The sequence below is a fragment of the Tachypleus tridentatus genome, chromosome 10 (assembly GCF_004210375.1).
Source record: "Tachypleus tridentatus isolate NWPU-2018 chromosome 10, ASM421037v1, whole genome shotgun sequence".
NCBI lineage: Eukaryota > Metazoa > Arthropoda > Merostomata > Xiphosura > Limulidae > Tachypleus > Tachypleus tridentatus.
In genome coordinates this window covers 72,577,292-72,601,141 of record NC_134834.1, presented here as the reverse complement: position 1 = coordinate 72,601,141, position 23,850 = coordinate 72,577,292, and the positions used below count along the sequence as shown (strand labels likewise).

At 33.6% G+C, this 23,850-nt stretch overlaps 1 protein-coding gene and 1 long non-coding RNA gene across 2 annotated transcripts in view; one reads left to right on the top strand and one right to left on the bottom strand.

Annotated features, from left to right (window-relative positions):
* Positions 1–1,632: 1,632 nt before the first annotated feature.
* LOC143229553 (uncharacterized) overlaps positions 1,633–23,850 on the bottom strand; it is a 37,731-nt gene continuing 15,513 nt past the window's right edge. The window contains exons 2-4 of the mRNA XM_076462047.1: positions 10,018–10,963; positions 5,532–5,773; positions 1,633–4,447 (exon numbers count right to left, since the gene is read on the bottom strand). Coding sequence (XP_076318162.1) covers positions 10,119–10,963 — 845 coding nt within the window. The 3' untranslated portion in view covers positions 1,633–4,447; positions 5,532–5,773; positions 10,018–10,118. The remainder of the gene's footprint in view (positions 4,448–5,531; positions 5,774–10,017; positions 10,964–23,850) is intronic.
* Positions 5,662–23,850, top strand: part of LOC143229554 (uncharacterized) — a 41,390-nt gene continuing 23,201 nt past the window's right edge. The window contains exons 1-2 of the long non-coding RNA XR_013015939.1: positions 5,662–5,792; positions 7,483–7,535. This is a non-coding gene — a long non-coding RNA (uncharacterized LOC143229554). The remainder of the gene's footprint in view (positions 5,793–7,482; positions 7,536–23,850) is intronic.

Here is a 23,850-nt window from a genome sequence, read left to right as displayed (position 1 = left end):
AATATTAGGTCTATTGGTTTTAGTTGGTCAATATTAAGTCGCCTACGGCGAATGGAAACCCGTGTTCTTTAAAATACGCAACTTTTGTGAATTAGTTTTGAGGTAATGCAGTGGCTTAGCTTTTATGTATAATGTTTTCAACATTTGGTTATGATTATTTACATCTTGACAATAGATATGTCTGGTTCGCATGTCGCGCAAAGCTTCAGTGGGTTATCTGGGTTAGCCCTTCTTAATTTAATAGTGAAAAACTGCAAGGAAATCAGCTAGTCATCACCACCAACTGCTATCTCTTGGGCTTGCCCGTCACATGATAAAGCACCCATGGCTGAAAGGGCGAGCATGTCAGGTGGGAGGGGTATTCGAACCCGTGACTCAAATTACGAGTCAAGCGCCCTAACCACCTGGCCAATAGATAAATACAACACATTACTATAAAACAAATGAGTAAATAATAAAGATAAATAAGTCAACAAACAACTATTTTTTTTCATAGGTGATTCGACGTTAACCTTTTCTAATGTTTCATCAACTTTTGGTGTTTTAAACTTTAATTTCAAGAAGAAAATATAATTAGCTTTGAATTCTATTTTCGAAAAAATGAGGAAAAAAGATCATGCAATGAAATTTAGAAAAGTATTCAATTGAAAATTGCTGTTTAAATATTTATGTTGTTTAAAATAAAATCTAGAGTACTAGTTTTGACGATAATTTATTTGTAGCCAGGAGTGGTTTTTGTGGTCTTCACCAAAAGAAGTTATAATTAAACAATCGTAACATTCTTAGTTTTGCCAGGTCTTCCCAGAGAAAGAATATTTCTGCCTACAGAAGAGAACAACGCATGTGTAACAGAGATCAAAATGGCAGACAGCGAAGAAACATAAAAGAAACAGCGAAGACGTTCTTGTTCGTAGTTAAGTACAAAGAGATATTTGTGCTCTGCCCACCATGGGCATCTAGCAATACAATTAAACAGGCATCCCGTTGTAACACTAACAGAGAATTTTAGTGGATTATTTATTTCTTCGTAGCTGGGTCCCCCGCTGGTAGAGCGGTAAGTCTTTGGATTTACAACGCTAAAATCAGGGGTTCGATTCCCTTGGGTGGACTCAGCAGATAGTCCATTGTGGCTTTGCTAGAAGAAAACACACATACACACACTCTTCGCAGCTGGTAAATGTTACCCATTCTACTAAATTGTTGCAATAATCAACAAAGCTTCGTATTTGATTGACCACAGCAATACATAAAGGATCTAAGATCTTCCAGTTACATTTTTACTATTCAATCGATGTTTATTTAGGCATTATTTTGTCAACAATAATAGTTAGTACATAGTAAACATAGTAATTTTTCTTTCACATTTATCACATTGGTACGCGACAGTCACCACAATTCTTCTTTTACTTAAAGCTATGTTCATTCATTTGTTTATATACGGACTCACTTTACCTTTAACCCACTTTCACTGGGTTGGGATTTGCAACTCCATAAATATCTATGCTTATATATATAATAAGCTTTAGGACACTGCTACCACCTATCGGCCTATTTGAAAAGGACCTTACTAAAAATATTCTTTTATGTGATCAAGGAACATCTATTAACTGTTGGAAGAAATCCACACCAGAATGAATCACAATAGTTTTTTTCTTTTATTAAGACTTGTTACAATGCAACCATAAAAACACAAATATTTACATTACTTTCAAATAAAACAAAGTCCATGTAAAGTTTAGGATGCCTTAAACAATTAACAAAACGGCAACAGACTGTTAATAATGGTTTCTGATTTCCTTAAGAAAATCTTAATTTGAATTTTCAGCACTCTTAAATTAAAAATGTGAATGGTAATATACAGCTTCTCATTTATTATAAATTAAAGATAAACAAATACATTTGGTAAGCAACATGACTTAAAAACTTGTCTAAAATTCCAACTTCTGTAGTCATCAACTCTAAAACTACAGGCACAAAAATTAATTTCCAGTATAGGTGAGTAACACCTTTCAAGTTTAAATAAACCATTAATCCTTTCTTTAAGTTTTATCATTCTAGAAATAATACGCAACAGTTTCATACGGGTCGAGGTAGAGATACACAGTTTTGCATTTCTCAGAAATGAAGTTTTTTATATATATCAGTATGCGCGTTATGTTTCAAGTGTGGTAAGTGTCAGCTGAGATGATCATTCTCAGCGATATTGTTTTTTATTGGTTAAACATTGGACTTTAACTGTTCAAGTTTTGAATTACAGAGAAACCTAGCACGTGCCTTAATTGTAAAGCGCCATCTAGTTGCAAATTTACGCAACAGAGTGCAGCTAAACGTTTAAAAAATAATAACAACAAAAACATAAGATGAATCTTAGTAAAATTTTTTATTTTATTGGCGCTTGATCTAATCTGAAAACAGCATCAGTTTTGCGGAAACTTTAAAAAATTATGAACTCTAAACTTTTGATATTAAAGAACTGCAAATTTCAAGTAGTACTTCATGATCGGATTTAACATGAATAAATCAAGATTTATCAAATAAAACCAGATAGTAAATTCGAATAATCAAAGATTGCATGAATATTTTGACTTCTAGAGCGCTGATATTATCACAGTCACTACTTTAATAACACAAAAAGTTTTATTTTTAATATCATCAACTTAAGGCAAACTTATTAGTTGGCAATTTTTTGCAATAATGTTGGTAGAGGTAAAGAGATTGATAAACTGTATTAATAATGGCGACTAAGTTTCTGCCATGACGTTAACAACATGACTGCTTACCAAGCTTTATTAGAAATGTGACGTCGATAGTTCATAACACACTGTCTTAACAGTTTAAAATACTCTTACACAACTGGTGCTCAAAGTTACACTATAAATGTGACGTTAATAATCTACAGCCCTCTGCTTGAATTGTTACTTAAAATCTAAAATACTTTAACACTTTACAAAGCTCTATAATAATTGTGATCCCGACAGTGTAGAACACTGCTAGAAATGTTACTTTGACAATCTAAAATATTCTAATACAAATGTGACTTTAATAATCTACAAATTAATCCAAAAATACATACTAAGCTATCGAACATACCCTTGTCAAAGTATTATATCAAAATTTAAAGGATAGCGTGGAATTAGTATTTCAGCTACAGTGCTCTACTGGAAACACTACTCCAGTGATGTAAAACGAATTACTAGAATTTAAACGATTCACGTCGATCAAAGAAAGACTGGCGTCGCACAAGATGCAACGTTTTGCAATAAATACGTCTTCAACAGTCTACAAAGCTCTTCTTAAAATACGACTTAACTATTATTAATACTTTAATTTTCATAAGACTTCAGTATTACACCTGTTAAAGTATTCGCGTTACATGTCTTTAAACAAGTCCCTTAGGGTTTAGAGGTTTTGTTTTGTTTTTCAAAAAGAAAGAGTGGATAATAGTATTTCAACTACACTATCAGCCATAGCCGTTGCCAATGACGGATTTCACTAAAGACAGGATCATCAGGCCATTGGAATACAACAAACACAGTAATAGTCTAAACACTATTATATGAATCATTTGCTAAAACGACAGTTGGAACAGTGTGAATGTCTTTTCTAAGCTAGCGAATAATCATATGTCATTGGCTAGGAATAGGCGTTTACACCGCTCAATAATATTATTATCTTACTAATTCTTCAGAAATTAAAGGATAGAGTAGAAAATATCATGAGTCTGAAAGATTGCATATTCATCAGTGAATAGCAAACAATGATTCGGCTTTAACCTCTATTAACGTATAAAAACCAATAAGCCTGTTTTAGCCTTCATTAGTGTAGAGAAAACCTTAAACATGTTTTAAGACTCTGTTAGTGAATAGAAAACAATAACCCTACTTTAGTCTCTACTGGTGTAAAGAAACACAAAACGTAATTTAGACTTTGTTAATGTATGAAAAACAATAATTTTTTCTTTAGACTCCATTAGCGTAGATAAAGTAATAGGCTTATCATTAGAATCTGTTAGGGTTCAGAAGACGGTAAGCCTGCTTTACACTTTGTTAGTGTGCATAAAATAATAGGCTTAATTGTAAATTACGTTAGTGTATAAAAACAATAATGTAATTTCAAAACTCGGGAAAAAACACTTATGTTTTAGGTGGTATAGAGTATAACAAATTTTAGTTTTGGAAGTTGCTGTGTAGTTAATACATGTATATATTTATCAGTTTGTATTTCGGTACGCATTGTGAACAAATGGTATTCATGTTTAGGGAATCCTAGAAATAGATACTCATGAACTGTGCAGGTTAGTCAACGGTTTTTACATAAACACTGATATAAGTTAACCTTTCACTCTTGTAAGTTTTTCTATCTATTGAAGTTTGACTACAGCTTTCTGACCTTGTAGTAATTCTTTAATTTTTCTAAGAAAGTGGCGGAAATGAACAGCTGAAGGTACCTATGACAATATAAGAAAAAAAGCGTTATTAGTCTTAGCATGAGCTTACTCAAATCAGAACAGATGTAAATATAATAGATTCACATAAACGAGGTTCAAGAATTACGAACAACTGATTGATTAGTGTAGATTAATTACTCCTAGTAAGACGTAATTACATGAATCAGGATTCTAAGCACATTTCTATCGTTTAGTTGGGCGCAGCAATCGTATTTTCAATCCCATAGGAAATACTAGATAGTGTTCAATAAATTACATACAACGTATTATTAACATTGTTAAGTAGGCATTACCTTGGCATTGTTTAATTGGACTTTCAGCTAATATTGGGTATTGTCTTGTTGCATATGACATTGCTTATTAAAACTCTCAGCTAAGATTATCATTGATATTGTTGAGATAAAACTCTAAGTTAAGAATTACACATGATATTCGTCAGTAACAACTTGTAGTGAAATATTACGTGATATTGTTAAAACTCTCAGCTATTATTAAAAAAGTTGATATTGTTGAGATAAGCTCTTAATTGAGAATTATACACGATATTATTCAATAAGTACTCTTAGGTAAATATTGTATGCTAATGTTCATTTGGAATCTTTGTATATTGGCATGACATTGATCATTTGAAAAGTCAGGTGTTGTATGTGATAATGTTTAGTTAGGGCTTCAAGTAAATTATAAAAAGTCGTGATATATTTTAGTTAACACTCTTGCTAAATTTACATACGACAGTGTCCTGTTAGCTCTCTGAAGTAAGTACACATATAATAAATTATATCGACACAATATTTATAAACCTATACTATGTACTTCACATCAAAATATTGTGTGCCCACTTGATTATAAATATCTTTCTTAAACTCCATGCTGCCAAGGTTCAACAAAATTCATTTGAGTGATATACATTTTAGTATAGTCTTAAAGATAAACCTACTAATAACAAAAAAAATAAGACCACTGAAATCTTAAGACTTACTTGGAAGCACAACTGTATATTTACCCGGTTTGATTTCTAACCTAAACTTTGCATCTCTTTCTTTAGGGAAATGAAATAGTAGATATTTTATCCTATAATACATACACTGTGAACAATGTGCAAAACACTTGACATTCCAACAGATGACGCTACAATCAACGACAGGCACAATTTTGCACTGACATGTTCGGGTAGTTTTTTAACACTACATTGTCGTCTTCATCAAAGTAAAGAAGAGTGACTGAAGAAAGGGAGTCGGGGACACAACAGGGTGCAGGAACACCTGGATTCAGCCCGATAGCGTTCACAATACTCTGGATCGTAGCGTGATTTGACGGCCGAAATTCCTGGAAGAAATATTGAAAAGTATTTTCTATTTGATTCATTAGATAAACTTTGTATTGCTCTTCCTAGTGCCTTTATAATTTGTCTTCATTTAAGTTTTACTGTTATTTGGTTCATAATGCTAAAATTTATACGAATAATGCATCAAAAATGAACCCTCTTGATGACGAGAAACCCACTTGAAATACAAATGTATCTCGGAACGGCTGGTATTGGTATTAACTTTTTTATTGATAAGGAGAGAGCAAAGTTTCGACCTTCCTTAACCTGAAGATGACCTAGGAAGGTCGAAACGTTGTTCTTTCCTTATCAATAAAAGTGTTAATACCCATACCAACCGTTCTGAGATATAAAAAATGAAACTTGTGGCTCAGCTGCAAACTTGAAGGTTTAAAACGCTTCAAATCGATGCCCAATACCCATGCTGATCAGAGTACATATTTCCAATTGTACAGCTAGGCGTCTAAGAAACAACAAAAAGAAAGGAAAACAAAACATTAAAAATGATATAATGTATACCAGTTTGGGGAAAGGACAACAAAAGGTTATACAAAATTAAGATGTTAAAGAACAAAATTTTGTTATAAGTGTCACGAAATTTTGTTGTTGATGGAATACTTCGCATGCTATGAAATAATCTTTGTCACGTGTAGTAACTGTAAGAATACGGTGTTTGTAAACGTAAAGGTATTTTTCCTTCGTTCGATAGTTAAAAGCCGTTATGTTTTTTGAGCACTGTAAGAATTACCGTTAACTGTATGTGTCGGACAGTCATAGAATAGTTCATGTGATAACAACACGAAGAGAGGGATTGTGAAATTATGATTGGTTAGAAAGTAAACGGAATATGCGAATTTTGTAGAAAAGAGGGAGCTAGTGATGTTGGCGGGAAGAGAGAAAGATGAATTTTAAAGAAGATAGACTGTTTTAGTTTCCGTTATGTGTAGAAGAGAAGAGTCTAGTGATAGACCTAATGAGGTAATAGTAGGGCTAATTATTTGCAGGAAATTACAAATAACAGTTTTATAATTAACTGTGACGGGACGAAAAAGATAGAACCATTTTCCTTATAGCTACCATGTAACAACACCAGAAATTAAACATGGTGAATTTCCTTGCTAAGCTGATTATGTACCCTTTGTACTCGGAGCGTTTGAACAAGAACTGTGAAGTCGTTTTGCCATTTTTTTTTTATTCCTGGGTTGTGGCGAGTCTGTAGACGTCTCGCATTATTAAGAAGTAGGATATGGTCATGAATGAAGAGCGGAAAACAGGAATGTAACAAAAGGTACTTATTGTATGATGTTTCTAGCGTCGCTTTTTCGTGTGTCTAAAAACAAGATGAAACAAATAAATTTTAAGAAAATAAAGAAATAATTACTAATTTAATTTAGCTTTGTCATGTTTCAGCTGTTTTTATAAACTGACAGTGTACAACATTAAGAAAGATCATCAACTGATGCTGGTTGTAGAAAGGAAAGACGGATTAACCTGTCAGTGTTTCGGCGGATTAACTTGTCAGCGTTCTGGTACATTACTCTGTTAACGCGGGTGTTTCCATATAAAACTTAACGTTTTAATCACGACCATATGGTTGAAATTAATATTTATTAAATTGCTTAAGATACATTTTAGAAAGCAATGTCTAATCTTTCTCTTCTTTTTGCTTAGCTGTAGAACTAAATAATTTTACACGTATTTTGTTCTGTAGGTCATAACCTCCAAGAAGCTGATGACGTCATAGGATGGGAAAAGGAACCAACAGTAAGGAGTGAGCTTGTTATTAATTGGCGGATCTTAAGAGTGCCCCTTTTTAAGAAGCCACTAATTTAATTTCTATTATTAATCACAAAACACACAAGTTAAAAAAATTCTCTGTATGATAATTTCCTATTGTAACAATGTTTATTCAAGTTTAGCATACACCCAATGAACGTCAATATTCTGAATGTGTATATCATATTCATACTTCAGTAACAATAACAACAAAATAATTAAAGTCTATGGTATCTTAGGCAACTTCAAGAAATCTTTCTTTTTCTTACGTCACCTACTTTCTATTTCTTCACCTTAAAATGTTATGAAATCGCCAGTAAACTGCTAGACTGAACATTTTGAGCATCAGGATAAGACAAGAAACACAAGATTCATTTTACCAAGTTTAACAAAATCTCCAACGAACTTTCAACATCTTACCGAAACAAATAAAATTTAGCCGTTTTTTCAGTGTTTTATTTGAAAATAATATATAATTCTAATGTTTTGTTTTCAAACAAAGAAACACCATCCATGTAAGTAAGACATTCTCGAGTAATAATTCCATAGTACTTAAATTCTTTGATGCAATTCGTAATTCTAGTGAAAGGACTTATTACTTTGATAAATGTATTTGGAAAGCTACTGTAGAAGTACTGTATAACTTATGTAAAAAGCTAGTGTGTGTCACGTCAAGTCACACTTGATTTCTCAAAATAGAAAAAGTCATAAAGAAGTCAAAATTAATTTATCCAGATAGAATAGTTTAATTACTGTTTGCCCATTACGATTTTAGTGACGGGAGTGCAAGAGGGCCATGAGGGTGTGTGCCATGAAACCTTATATGTGTAGTGAGTGTTGTTGTAATAAGCCTAATGTAAAGGAATAGTGTGGGATCACCAAGCTTACATTTTGTTTGTTCATTATTAAGCACAAAGCTGCACATAGACTTATCTGTGCTCTGCCCACCACAGATATCGAAACCCGGTTTCTAGTAGCATAAGTCCGCAGAAATACCACTGTACCGTTTGGGGGTCTTAGTCTAGGGTCAAGTGCATAAAACTATCATGAAGTAATAATATCAATTCTGTTTCTGAATTAAGCTATTTTCTGTTAGATAACCAACGTGTTTTAACAAAAAACAAACCTCTGTAATCAACGGAGACCTGAAGATGACCTAAGAGGGTCGAAACGTTATTCTCTGCTATATTTTGGTATAAAGTGCCCATACCAGCCGCCCTGAGATACAAATACTTTCCAGTTTTACTGTGTATATATTTTATTTTACACTTTCAGCACATAGCTAAAAACAGTATTAAGTTATACTTTGCTGCTAGGCAATATGATATAAACGCCATTGTTGAAACGTAGTTTTACCAAAACGCATTGACTTTTCTATATATTCGAAGTTATTAATTTAACTGATTTTTGCCAATAATAATTTTATGAATGCGTCACGAATTCATTTTACGAACGATCTTAAGTTTGATTGGCTCATAAAGGAATTTAACGACTTTTGATTACCTCGACTGCTCTTTTCTGTGTCTTTGTTGGCCAAACTTTATTTTGTAAAATTTATTTATTTCAATGTGAGGTTAAGGTATATTAGGGATGGGGTAGTAGTAACTTGTTCGTCACTTTTAACAGGCTACACGCTAGTGTATTACTAACAAGAATAGATTACTTCTAACAAACAACTGACGATTTTTTTGAAGTACAAGATTACAATATGATGTTTTTCCCCATTTTATCTTAAAATAAATTAAGATTTGTTAATCACAAAGAATTAATAGCTTGATAGGGATAAACAGTGTCCTCTTTAAATATTTACAGTATTAGCACTTTCAATGATAAATTTAACAAATGAAAGACAATAACACTAAATAGTAAATACTATCATTACCAACTTACACTGAAGCAAACTAAGACTGCAAAACATAATTTTCAAACAAACTCTTTTGTTAAAAACTCAACGAAATTTAAATATTGCCATCAAAAACTGCACTAGTTCTTTCAGTGAAAAACTTTGTAATACCAGTCACTTGAACCAACATTTGTATTGACTGTGTGCTACGATAAAAGACAACATTTTTCTGTATTATGACAGTACATAACAGACAGAGTCAGACAAGTCTTCATTCTGTATGACGAACTTTTGTGACAATACATAATTAACAGAGTCAAACAAGTCCTCACTCTGTATAACAAACTCTTGTAACAATACGAAATTGAAAGAGTCAAGCACGTCTTCATTCTATATAACAAACTCTGTGACAGTACATGTTTGATACTCACCCGATTTACCCTAAGGCCAAATCTGCCTGCAATGTCCAAGCCTCATTAAACTCTTGATGGATGCAACAGCCAGTTAGATCAACTTAAGGACGATTATCGTAAAGTAATGGATGTATTAACCAATTAAGCGGCATAAGATTAATTACCTGGTCGTGAGAAAATCTTAAGATGAATACTTATCTAATAAATATCTTACCTTCGTTAGAGGAAATGGACAATGTCCAGAACAAAAGTGGACCTCCAGCGAGGTTGGGGCAATAATCCATCTACCCCAGCCAATATCAGCAAAGTTTACTCTTAGCTTTCTTCGTCGACATAAGTCTGTAAAAGTTCCATACTCGTTATGAATAGAAGCATCATTTTCATGAATTTGTTCACCTTTGGGATGGAGGAAATGGGGCAGTTTTCTATTTTTTCTTCTGCGTTTTTTCTGTTTCTTCGTTTGAAACCCTTCGATTTTCCAAATGACTTCCAGTAATTGGTTTCATCTGGGTAAGGGATAAGACTTGGGTCACGTTTTGGGGTTTCTGCGTGAGAATGAAAAACATTAACATTTGGGTCTGGAATTTGGTTTGTTTGTATTGGGTCAGTAGGAAGTTCATTGTTCCATGTAGATCGTTTTGAACGATTGAGCAACTGCTCTTTCGTTTCCTGGTAAGAAACAGACATCAGATTAGTTTTTTCCAAGCGTTTATAAAATAAAAATCTTTCCTCTAAGTCTTCAATTGTTTCGTTCCTTGTGTCATCCTCAGAAAATATTATTAGAAATGGTTTGGATGTTTTGCGTATAATCCTCCATATGCTCACAGTCTTGTATTTGCCACTATCTAGACGAACTTCCAGTTTCATAGCAAACAGATTCCCATACATTTTTTTCTCATGACACGCTGTTATTGCTTTTGTGACATCATAACTTTTCCAACCCTGTTCTTGATGATCCACAGCGAGCTTCTCGAGAACGGTAGCTGTTGTCTTGCTGTAATCTATTAGCACTAAATGGAACCCAATGGAATCTTGTGTTTGGTGTTTACCATATTTTATTTTCCGTCTTCTTGGTATATGAAGCTCTCCATTAAATATGCGTTCAGTGGGATAGATTCCACTTAAGTTGAATATGAGAATATGTTTTCCCTCCAACTTTCCTATCAGACAGAAGATGAAGTATTTAACTAACTGTATGAAAAGAAATATATAGATAAGGAAGAAATCTGGTAAAATTAAGCGTAGATATTTTATCAAAACATATAATTTAGTGTGAAATAACAGTTATTTTTCTCTCTATCCATCCATTACAAAACATAAGTAGAATGTCAAATTAATGGAAAATCTTAATTTTTAATGTGTACAACACAGAAAGGTCTCCTAGTGTTGCAGCGGTATGTTATGAACTTACAATGCTAGAAACCGGGTTTCGATACCCATGGTGAGAAGAACATAGATAACCCATTGTGTAGCTTGTACTTAACTATAAACAAACAAACAAGACAAAATCTAATCCCACTGTTGGTTCAATACGCTAAATAATAAGTCATTGAGGTTACTTTTAATAAAATATATATATAATATAACTGATTAAAATAAAATCAGAATAATGATAGAGAAAAAGCTATAGTAGTCACTGACCTTGAAAATACTGAGAGTTAAGCAAGTTATATCAAAATATTTTGAATATGTGGATCAGAAAGTCACGTGACAATCACAGCCGACTTAAATTTGCGGTAGAATGGGATGTATCAGAAATACATTTTGAATTTGGCGCGGCGCACTTTGTTACCACAGGAAGTCGATCGCTTTTTGGAAAAGTATGTAAGAGTTATTTCCGACACAAAATATTTATACATTTAGATCGTTTGTTTATTTGTTTGTTTTTTGAATTTTGCACAAAGCTACTCGAGGGCTATCTGTGCTAGCCATCCCTAATTTAGCAGTGTAAGACTAGAGGGAAGGCAGCTAGTCATCACCACCTACCGCTAACTCTTGGGCTACTCTTTTCCCAACGAATAGTGGGATTGACCGTCACATTATAACGCCCCCACGGCTGAAAGGGCGAGCATGTTTGGCGCGACGGGGATGCGAACCCGCGACCCTCAGATTACGAGTCGCACGCCTTAAAACGCTTGGCCATGCCGGGCCCATTTAGATCGTAAAGATGTGCTTAGTTCAGGATTCATGACCTTCAAGGTGAGAATATTCATTGAAGTTAATTTAAATGGAAAACAAAAAAATAAGGATCAATTTGGGGTACCAAGATCAATCATCCAGAAAGAGATTTACCACAAGCCAGACTCCAAGCGTGGTAAAAAAAAAAAAGTGAAGCGTCTACGAATACAAATGTTAGTGGCTAAAGTCGGCCGTACTTTGGTTTTGTTTCTATACATGCAGAAAGCTACTGTTTTAAGCCAGAAGATATTTATTGAGAAAGTTATTGTTTGCAGCGAAAAACATGCGTGGATATAAATATATATACTTGCGTAATGTTACAAAAACTAGAGATCTAACGATTAGTCATCTCTGACATAAAACTTTAAATATCATATTAACTTATATATTATGAATGACTGATATAAAGAGCGCTTCGATGCCTTGTGTGTTGCATACCCATCAGTCTTGATGAACTCTGGTAACAAGCGAAAGGCCTTGTTGGCAGAGACGTTCAGCACACGAGGTGTGTGATCGAGTTATCATGTTCTTTTTAGTAAAAATCTGTAATAAAGGACTAGTCCAAAAAGTTTTCTTAGACGATATTGTCAGATTTATTGTCATATAATATTATATCATACAGACCACCGATTTATATATCACGCTTCGTCTGCATGACAAAGAACTATTGGTAGGTGTTGAGTCCGGCTAAGCAAGCTTATTTTATGTCGAGATAAATATCGTGAGATTTGAAGATAATCGTTTTGTGACAAAATCTTTTTGTTATTCTCTTTGTCACAAACAATAATGATTAAACTGAACTTTTTGCGGACTTCAGTTGATGTCAAAGGGCTTTTAAAGAGGAGCCAATAATTTTACTGCTTGGAAGATAGCAGGCTACATATATGGTGAAAATAATATGAAAGTGCTTCACGAAATGTATGGACTTAGGAAATTATTATTATATATAAAAATGTTCATCATTTCTCATAATGCTCTTTTACCTTCTAGTATTCCGTTATCAGTTTTACTATACGTTTTAATTGCTTTAAAATAATTATCATACACATATAGATTGGATATTAGTTCTGCTGACACTATTATAACGACACAGATTGGTTAATACCTGAGCTGAATCTGTTATGACGACACAGACTGGTATACATCTGAAGAACTGAATATGTTATCGCAAGGATGGGTTAACTTTTTCTTTGCTCTGAAACTGTAATATAATTACAGTTTATATAATTCATTAAACGAAACTACTGCTTTGGATAAAAATGATATATTTATTGAAGTATAGCTGCTAGTATAGAACCGTATCAAGTTTTACTTTGAATTTAGAATAATTCTGGCTTGTAAATACGTATAAATATATTTGTTTATTCCGACTTGTTGCTAAAAATATCACAAAACCTGATTACACAGTGAAAAGATTCAAGTTAGGAAAATAAATAATCTTGAAGTATTTCTCGTGATTCTCAATAGTTTCAGATATTGTTAACAGGAGTTCATTATTGAAGGTTCTTCTAGCTTTTCTCATTCGTATTTTTGCTTACAACAACGGCTTATGATGGCCTCATCTCACACACAACACTGTAAACGCACATTCTTGTCCATATATGTTTGACAAAGTAATTTATTTTTGCATGTTTTAAACGCAATCTTGCACAATAGACTATCTGATTATGCCAACCGTGTGGATATAACCACAAATTTTAGCCTAATAAGCCTCCATGATTACTGTTGATATAACGGGTTTTTCGGCAGAGTAATATAGCTAATGAGGGTTTATATTCGGACGAAGAAAGTAACAATGAAAAGCTGTTCACACATAAACCGTACAGGAGATCCTCACTTCTCAGAATATGTTCACACTGGGTGATTTGAGGACTAATTTTATAAACTACTATTTACTGTCTATTAGGGATTTCAGGATATTTTTATGAGCTTGGAATAATTTGATGAAGTATTTTTTCAGGCTGCTCTATACTTACTGAGAGAGTAAGTTGAGGTTTGATTTTCAGGCGTTTGTTCACTGATTGTGAATGATATGAAGTCTGCTTTTATGAGGATGCTATTTCTTAACTCAAATATCTTGATGTAGGTTAGCGTTCTCAATGAAGTCGGAGATAAAAACAAACAAACCACAAACACGTTAAAAGACATTTCCGTTAGTTTCAGAGACTCTCTCTGCTAGATGCCAAAGCGTTTTAAGGATTACTTACTAATTTAGAATGAGATAATGTAATTTAGCCGTGGGGGCGTTATAATGTGACGGTCAATCCCACTATTCTTTGGTAAAAAAGAAGCCCAAGAGTTGGCGGTGGGTAGTGATGACTAGCTGCCTTCCCTCTAGTCTTACACTGCTAAATCAGGGACGGCTAGCGCAGATAGCTCTCGTGTAGCTTTGCGCGAAATTCTACATAAAAAGCGCCAAACAACGAGTGTCATTTAGAAATAATTATAAATAATGATAACCCTAATATAACGTATTTTTATACACAACAGTTTATATTCGTGGTATGATTCTACAAACGTACCAGCCAAATTTTCTGAAACGCTTTCGGGTATACATGGCGTACTCATAATTTGTCCCACATCAAACCATTCTTTACATTCTATGTACTATTTGTCTATATAACGTTTCTCAACAATTTTTATATTCTCATTACGAAAATGTTATTGTATGTACATACGCAGTTAGAAGACAACACAGTCACAATAATTAGTTCTAGCGTTGAGGGTTAAATGTTTGGGACTACTCGGAAAATTAAATCGAATGAACTATATTCTTAAACCTGTGAATGTTCCTCACATATTGATGTTATCTGAATACAATGACTTCCAGCTAAAAAAATCGTATAAAAGATCATAGAATTTTTGGCAAATCATTGTAATTATAGTGAAGAGCACGTGACTTTGCGAACCTGCAAATGGCAAAACCGTGTTTTTGTTGAATCCAGTTAGAAGTAAACTGTAGCAAAGGAGCAGAAAAAGACACACTAACTATAGGTTAGAAAATGATAAAAGAAACATTCGTGCGTGACGACGTAAAAGAACTAATAAACTAAGGTAAGGTAATGAGTTTCTAAGGTTTCTCTAGTGGCCAAATCTGATTAAAGAATGAGTGAAGTTTTTGAGTTATAATAAAAACTAACATTTATAACTTCAGAATAAACACGAACACACTATTAACCTATTCAGTTTTTCTTAAATGTCAGTTTCTAGAAGGGCTATGAAGGAACTAATTCATTGTTAGTGCCTTAGGGGTGTACAAGCGTCAAAACTGTACAAATAATCTGAGTATGATTATCACCAGTGATAATCCGTTCGTACCATTACAACTCTACACATCCAACTGACTTCAGTGAAATCTCAAAATGTATGTTGTAGCGAATTTACTATTATATATTTATTTTAATATCGATGTTTGTTTTGGTTAAATATATATATTGAAATGCGTGTAGTTTAAATATGTTAAATATGTGTTGCGAAAGTCCCGCCTTCTCTAAATTTGTAGAAGATTCTCGAGTTTAAGAATCAACTATGTACGATGTGTCTGTATAAAATACTAGATAGAGATTGCCAGTATTATTACCAATTCAACTTAGATAATATTGTCTTAAAGTTTATAAATCCCAATACGCGGAGAATTTGTTTGTTTTGAATTTTCGCGCAAAACTACATGAGGGCTATCTGCGAAAGCCGTTCCTAGTTTAGCAGTGTAAGACTAGAAGGAAGACAGCTTGTTATCACCACCCACCGCCAACTCTTAGGCTCCTCTTTTACCAACGAATAGTGGATTGATCGTCACATTATAACATCCCCAAGGCTGAAAGGTTAAACATGTTTGGTGTAACGGAAATTCGAACCAGCGACTCTCAGGTGACGAGTCGAGTACCTTAACCACCTGACCGTCTCGGGCCCACGTGGAGAGACAGTTATAATATTGTTTTAGGATATTATAAACCTTGGAACTATAACAGTGATAAACGCTTATTAATCGGGAAGCTATAGATATTTGACCACGAACGCTTAAATATTTCGAAAATTACAAACTGTTTAACTTCAGCGAATTATCTTCGAACGTTTGTATTTTTACAAGGACATTAATTCGTCAGATAAAAGTCAGCTTGTGCACGGTGTGAGGTTTGCCATTAAGGGAATTGTAGACTCATTATTGTTTGTTTACAAGTCTATAAAACATTTGTTTATAAATCAGTACATGTAATAGCTATTTGTAATAACCGTTATTATAAATTCTATCGCTGCTTGTATATTAAGCTATATTTGTGTTAAGAAAAAAATGTGTGTATCAATCTTGTGGGCAAATATCATAAATATGTTACATTTCAACATTCGATTAACTTCTAAATTAAAATTAAAATTTTCGCCTATTTGAAATTCTAATACGTAACATAATAAATCGAAGACTCGTTTGAGATAAATTATAATACGTAACAATGTATAACAAAAAATGAAGTTTAAACCGGAACATATCTCCTCTCGGATTCGCTTATTATTACAAAGAATACTGTTTCTAGTAAATCCACTTTTGTCGTTGCACGTGACACTAAAGACGTTCAAAACGGTAAACTTAGCTTCTATCGTATTATTCAAACTCAAAACGCTGACAATTAATACATCGTCTAATATTCGTACATACACAGTGGGGTCAATAACGTTACTTACAAAGGAGAACATAAGAAAAACACCTAACTTTTGATATATAACATTTGTGCAGTTAAACAATGCTGGCTAGAGCTACAATATACACAGGCTAAGGCTACTGGTTTAAGTTACAAGTAACTATGATTATTGGTGAAAACTATACACAACAGCCCTTTTCAGAAATACACTACCTTGACTAAGCTACTGTCAGCACTGCTATATGCATTAGTCAGGCCACTGATTACAGATCTCACATGAAACAGTCATGCTTTTGATAAGATCTCACTTTTCGTAATATGTGTGTTTAATCACAAAGTTACACAATGGACCACCTGAACTGTTTTTACTGCAAGTATCAAACTACATTTTATCTAAAATTAGACTTTTTAAGATACAACATTTGATAATAATTGCTTTGAAGCAAACTTACTGTGTTAAACAGATACAGTATCGTCTGCTTGAGTCCCCATTCTTCCTCCCTCTATTGTAAAATATAAGAATATTCGGAGTTTTTTTAGCAGTTCCAGCGAGCATTAAATATTTTCCTTTTGTAGCAGTGTCTACAGGAATATTTCGTCTGTAAAGGTCTTTATTACCTATGGTTAAGTGAGAGGCATAAGAATTCGTTTATGTATTACACAGACCTGCGATGGTTTTACTGTCTTGAAGTTGTTACATGCTTCACAGTAATTTATGTATACTGAATCCGGAAATGATATAAATCTTTATCCATCATGTATATGTATTCTTTTCACAAAATGTCACATAAACTTTTACAAAAATGAATCATTTCCATTGTCATCGGGCCACATTTTCTTATGCTAAATGTTGACAACCACTAGCCATAGACTTCTCTAGACCACTCGCGACGTGAGAGTCTTATCGATCGTTCTAGAACCTACACATAACAAACATTATAATAAGAAATGATCATTATGGTAAATGATATAATAATTTGACCTAAGTTGGGTTTCTTATTCCTGATTTGTAAAAAAAAAACCTTTCGCGATAGACAAAAAATGAATATTGTTTTAATTTTGAAAATTAAACTATTGTTTAGTTACTTTACAAATTTAACTTTTGATGTGTGGAGCTTATTTGGAAAGTAAGTATTGTTAAATGTTTTGACATGCTAGGGAAAAAAAAAGAAAATATATAGAAAACAAAACAACATTATAAACATTTTCGAACTCTAAACTATATGTTAAAACATAAATAAACAGCGATATCCACTATCTGGTGGCACCACAGTCGCATAGTTTTTAATAACAAGTTCTTGCACATTCCAATTAGTAAACAAATATTTTAAATAAAATCTGTTTCGAAAGATAAGAATCTGTGGAACTTGTGAAATGTTTTAGTTCTAAAATATAGAAATAAAAATCCATGAAAATATTTGCAAAATCTTGTCCATAAACATGAAACAAAAAGAAATTTCCATATAAACCGATCATAAAGTAATATGGTAAGACATCATGACTACTGAAGCGTAGAGACATGATAATAAAGCATATTTTAATCCTAAAATCTAGGTACAAACACGCACTGACATAACGTAAAGAATTTTCATAATTTGACAACGAGATTCCTGATACGTGTAGAAACAATTGTGAACCAGCATTCCAAATTTTAATCCTAGAATTGAATAACATTCTGACGATCCGTTAAGGAATTTTTATTTATAGCTAAACTGTTTCTTTAAGTATATCGTTTTACCGTGCCGAAAACAATGAAAAAAAACAGCCTTGCTGTCTATCAGAAAAAAAATGCATGTAGGGTCTTTGACATATCAAAACGTTCGTTACAGGAACCAACAGAATAACAATAACGTTCAAATGTTGAAATTGTATTTGAAAATTTTTACCTCACCTGTAGATTATGGGCACGTGGATTACGCAGCTAGCTCAGAAACTTTGGGTCCAGCATGGCCAAGCGTGTTAAAGCGTTCAACTCGTCATCCGAATGTCGTGGGTTCGAATCCCGGTCGCACCAAACATGCTCGTCCTTTCAGCCGTGGGGGGTTATAATGTGACGAGCATCCCACTCTTCGTTGGTAAAATAGTAGCCCAAGAGTTGGCGGTGGGTGGTGATGACTAGCCGTCTTTCCTCTAGTCTTACACTGCTAAGTTAAGAATGGTTAGCGCAGATAGCTCTCGAGTAGCTTTGCTCGAAATTCAAAACAAAAAAAAAGAAATCTCTAGCGTTCAATTACAGCAGCCCATAAATTTTAAACTACTTAATAGAAAAAGATAGCCAGCAGTACTCGCTGCCAGTGGAGTTTGTTTGGGTTTTTAAACCGAATAACGAGATCAGCTGTTACTTTTATAACATACCTACAGCGAAAGTATGGAAGGTGTTCAGCAACAGAGAACTTCGAACCGTAAAGTTTATACTTGCTGCCCAAACCTTTAAACACCAGACCTCTCTCTGAACAGCCTACAAATGTTGGAAACAAGTACATTTCAAATATATAGCACGTGATGATTCTAGTTATATAATTCACTTTCTTTACTAAACTTAAGTGATATTCGATTACTTATCGAGAACGTTAGCTGTTGTCTTGCTGTTGTCTGTTAGCACTTAATGGAACCCAATGGAGTCTTGATTTTGGTGTTTACCATATTTTATTTTCCGTCTTCTGGGTATATGAAGCTTTCCATTAAATATGCGTTCAGTGGGATGGATTCCACTTAAGTTGAATATGGAAATATGTTTTCCTTCCAACTTTCCTATCACACAGAAGATAAAGTATTTAACTAACTGTACGAATACATATATATATAGATAAGAGAGAAATTTAATAAAAATTAAGCGTGGATATTTTATCAAAACATATAATTTAGTGTGAAATAACAGTTATTGTTATCTCTCTACATCCATTACAAAACATAAGTAGAATGTCAAATTAATGGAAAATCTTAACTTTTAATGTGTACAAGACAGAAAGGTCTCCTAGTGTTACAGTGGTATCTCTGGGACTTACAATTCTAGAATCCGGGTATTCATACCCATGGTGAGCAGAGCACGGGTAACCCATTGTGTAGCTTTGTATTTAACTTCAAACAAACAAAATATTTGCTCTGTCCGGCGCTAGACAAAGCCTTTCACTCAGTAAGAGAATTCTATAGAACAGATGGGGTTTGATAAAAAAGAACTAAGTAAGTAAATAATTAATTCTTTATATCTCTCCAGTCAAGATACTGCTGGACCAGGAGAGGATTACTTGCTTTCAATGGCCAGGTAATGTGAAGTGTAGAATTGATGACTGACCCTAATGGATGTGTAGGAGATGAAATTCCATAAGCTATAAGAGTGGACAATTCAGATTTTTTTTTAACAGAGAAGAAAGAAGGTTTTTGAACCAACAGTAGAAAGATTATGTTAGGATGGGTGGAGGCAGTAAGAGTTTTATCGGATGGCAAACAGGTCGAAAAAGAAAATTTCTAAAGATAATTTTACACGTCTGGAAACAGTGGTTAATATACCGAAGTTGAAGATCCCTTAGATGTGACAGAATCTGTTGACAAAAGATACGGTCATGAAATTCTTGTACTAAACTGAATGGTTGCATGCCGAAAGATACATACTCTTCTGAATCTGTAATCTGTGATAAAACAGCAGAGACGAAGAGCTCCATGAAGTGCAGCTATCAGTCAGGATGACAGAACAATATAATACAAAATGTACCGGAAGCTTGGTAGGTTTTAAGAAGAGTAAAATAGATTGATATCTTCCAAGCAAAAGGCAAGAAAAAGTGTGTGTAGTTGTAAAACATCACTGGGAGAACAAGAAAACCTCACTGAGGCACGCCGAAGATGGAAGCATGTTTTACCATCTGGATTATGGGCAGTGTTGTTTTTCTTTTGCTGGGAGAAAGTTGAACGTTATGAACAGTAATGGGTATAGATAGATAACAATTGATCTTCCTTAGCTGGGTTGAATGCATGAAGAAATGGTTAAGTTTGACGAAGGGCGTTTGTGATATCTTTACGATCCAGCGGATGCTTATCTGGACCATGACAATGCAGGTCTAGAAGGAATGCAAAGGTATTTTGAGGAAACACGTACAACACCATCTATAAGAACGTGATATTATACTTGAGCTTGTTTGGCCTGTTAGCTTGATGTAATACTAATGCACGTTACTGATTATGGTAAAAAGTAGCATTCTAGAAAGTAGAGACAAATTATTGAACTCATGTAGTGCATATTAACAATCTTTAGGTTAAAAACTACATTAAGAAAGAACTACGACGAAGATAAGTGCATCTTCTAATTCCGCTGTTTATTTCATAAGGTTGATTGATTAATTGTTTAGAATTAAACAGGAAGTTATACAATGGACTGTCTGAGGTCTGCCAACCACAGGTACCGAAAGCCGGTTTGTAGCTTTCTGAGTCCGCAGACGTACCGCTGTGCCACTGGGAGGCGTTTCATGAGGAAGTTAAATATTGTGCTACAAAAGAAGATATACACTTAAATGATGAATTGTGATAGCTATAATAGCTCTCGTTCTGTTGGTTTCGCACAAATTTTTCAAGTTTAGAACTGTAGAGATATTTATTTTTACTGCAACGAAGTTAAAAATAAAGGTTTTTGATGCAAAGTAACAATTTCTTGCTTGAGGAAAAACATACTGAATTTTTGTTTCGGAACCAACATTTTTACTAGATGAACGAATATATGTTAGAGTGATACACACTCATGTATATATATATATAAGCTTCACTGCTCGAACGCAGTTACAAATTGACTACTATGTCTATAGAAGAATGAGGTTCAAAGAACCATGAAAATCGAGAAGAAGCACTGTGGATACAGTGTATGACAATTTCTGTAACGTAAAGTCAGGTAGAATGGCAGAGGTAATAAGAGGCTCGAATGCGACAACCAGTGTATTGGCATAATCAGAAAGTGAATAGACTTAAGTTTAAGAATGGAAGTTTCCAGGCAATGTAAGATTAAAAGGTGACCAATCAGCATTATGAAATTCCAATAAAAATCCATTTGTTTTAGAATATTCAGACCATAACGGCTATTGAATCGAACCTTTACAGTAGGGTTATCAGTTCTTACAAGATATAAGATGCTGCTGTAATGAAGAAAAGTGGAATTGGTCAAAGTTTAAACAACATCTAGAGTAGAACTAAAACATACGACCTCGGAATTAGAAAAAAAACATCATAACAAACACTTAACGTAACAAAAGTGAATAACTTTAGTTGGAAAGTAGAATAAACTAGAATATGTTCAAGATAAGTGTTTGAGGTAGGAAATGAAGACGACTGTATGTAGCCACCCTACCAAATGAATGATTCCAGCAATGAAATAAGTATCCAGACAAACTCACTGCTTGCAAGAGTTTGAGAAAAATCTTTAGCAATGTGCAGTCGTAGATAACTTGTCAAACAAATGGAACATACATGAAACATGATGGTCACAAAAGTTTAACACTCTTTCTCGGTACATTCCAGGTCTTGTGGTTTCTACAGACGACAAAATTAATCTGTGAACTAAGAGTGGAATAGTTGGCTTGCTATTGGAGCTTAAATACTGCCATATCAACGTAGTTAATACCTTCCTGGAAAAAACATTTTGATACAGATGGATATTCTGATGACACATTGGATGAAAACTTGATCTTCCAGGAATTTATTTTTCAGTAATATTTAGGCCACCTCTCGGAAAACCTAAGGAAGCAAAAGAAACTTCCTGATGAGTTGTTAAAAATTTGAAACCTTAAAAAATGTTACTTTTGCCATTTCTGAAAGGTGTTAAAACAAATGTTTACTTATTTCAGTTCTTTTATTTGTTTGTGTATAGTTAATCACAAAGTGACAAAATAAGCTATTTGTGGTGTGCCCACCCGGATATCTAATCAGCGTTTAAGCTTCGTGAGCCAACAGATTTATTGGTGAGTCACTGGGGGCTGTTTCGGTTCTACATCTTTTAAAAGGAAGTAGTGATTATTACCGGTAAATAAAACTGAAATGCACCAAAATCATTTAAGAATCTAAGAGTCAAAATGTTTATGTTTTGATAGTAGCTTAAACTGATTATATAAAATGAAATTTTCACCGGCTGCTTACGTCTTCATTTATCTTAGAGAAAAGATGACTTTCCATTGGACAAAATAGTAGCTAGGCTATTACTGTAGCCAATGACCATTCGAAGAAACACTGCCTGACTAATAGTAATAGACAGAAAACTTTCATGATTGCAACAAGTGGACTGAGAAAGTGAAATGATGTTCATAAAACATTGAAGGAAAGATACAGTTTCAGGAAGTGGCACAAAAATATTCATATCGCACGACACAAAATTTTAAAAACTGGTATTTCATCTCTACTACCATGTACTATCGACCCTACTTCTCTACATGTATGAAATATTTGATAATATGAACATATGCATGGTAAAAAGTTTCTGATTTAACTAAATATTATTCACGTCAATACAAAACCTTTTATTATGGAAACGAATTTTGATAGCGTAAAAATTAATTTCAAATTCATTGTCTTTAAATTGTTTAATTTAAGAAAGAATTGAAAAAAATTCTGTACATTTCAGTTCAGTAAGGGTGATTTATTAAAGAAGTATATTTTGAAAGATGTAGAGCATTTAGTACAAAGAGAAGAAAGAAAACAACGCAGCTGTTTTCAATTTATGAAGTACTGATAATGTACAAGTTATTATTTTGTCGGGTGAAACCATTTAAACCTCAAACACAGAAGATGAAAATCTTAGAAAATGTGATTTACAAGGAAGACTATCTTTTTCCATCACAACACAATCACGGCTCCCCCTACCTGTCAAGAACAGAGGCAATTAAAGGTAGAAGAGCTTGGGGAATTGTACCAGCAATAATAGGCTTGGTGTGTTAGACAAGTTAGGTTTGGGCATCTTCTGCCTATGATAGCTGTAATAACCTTCGTTCTGCAGTTTTCCCAGAGACGTTTCAAGTATAGAACCGTGGAGTTCTTTATTTTGTGGCATCGAAGTTACAAACTTATGGTGCAAAAGAGGAATTCTATGCTTGAGATAAAACGTACTGAATTTCTATTTCGGTATCAACATTTGTTGTTAGATGAATGAACATATGTTAGAGTGACACACACATACATACACATATATATGTATGTGTATTTGAGTAAAAATTAACTAGTTATTTAAAATATACAATATAAGACAGATATCTAGGAAGAGACTATATTGA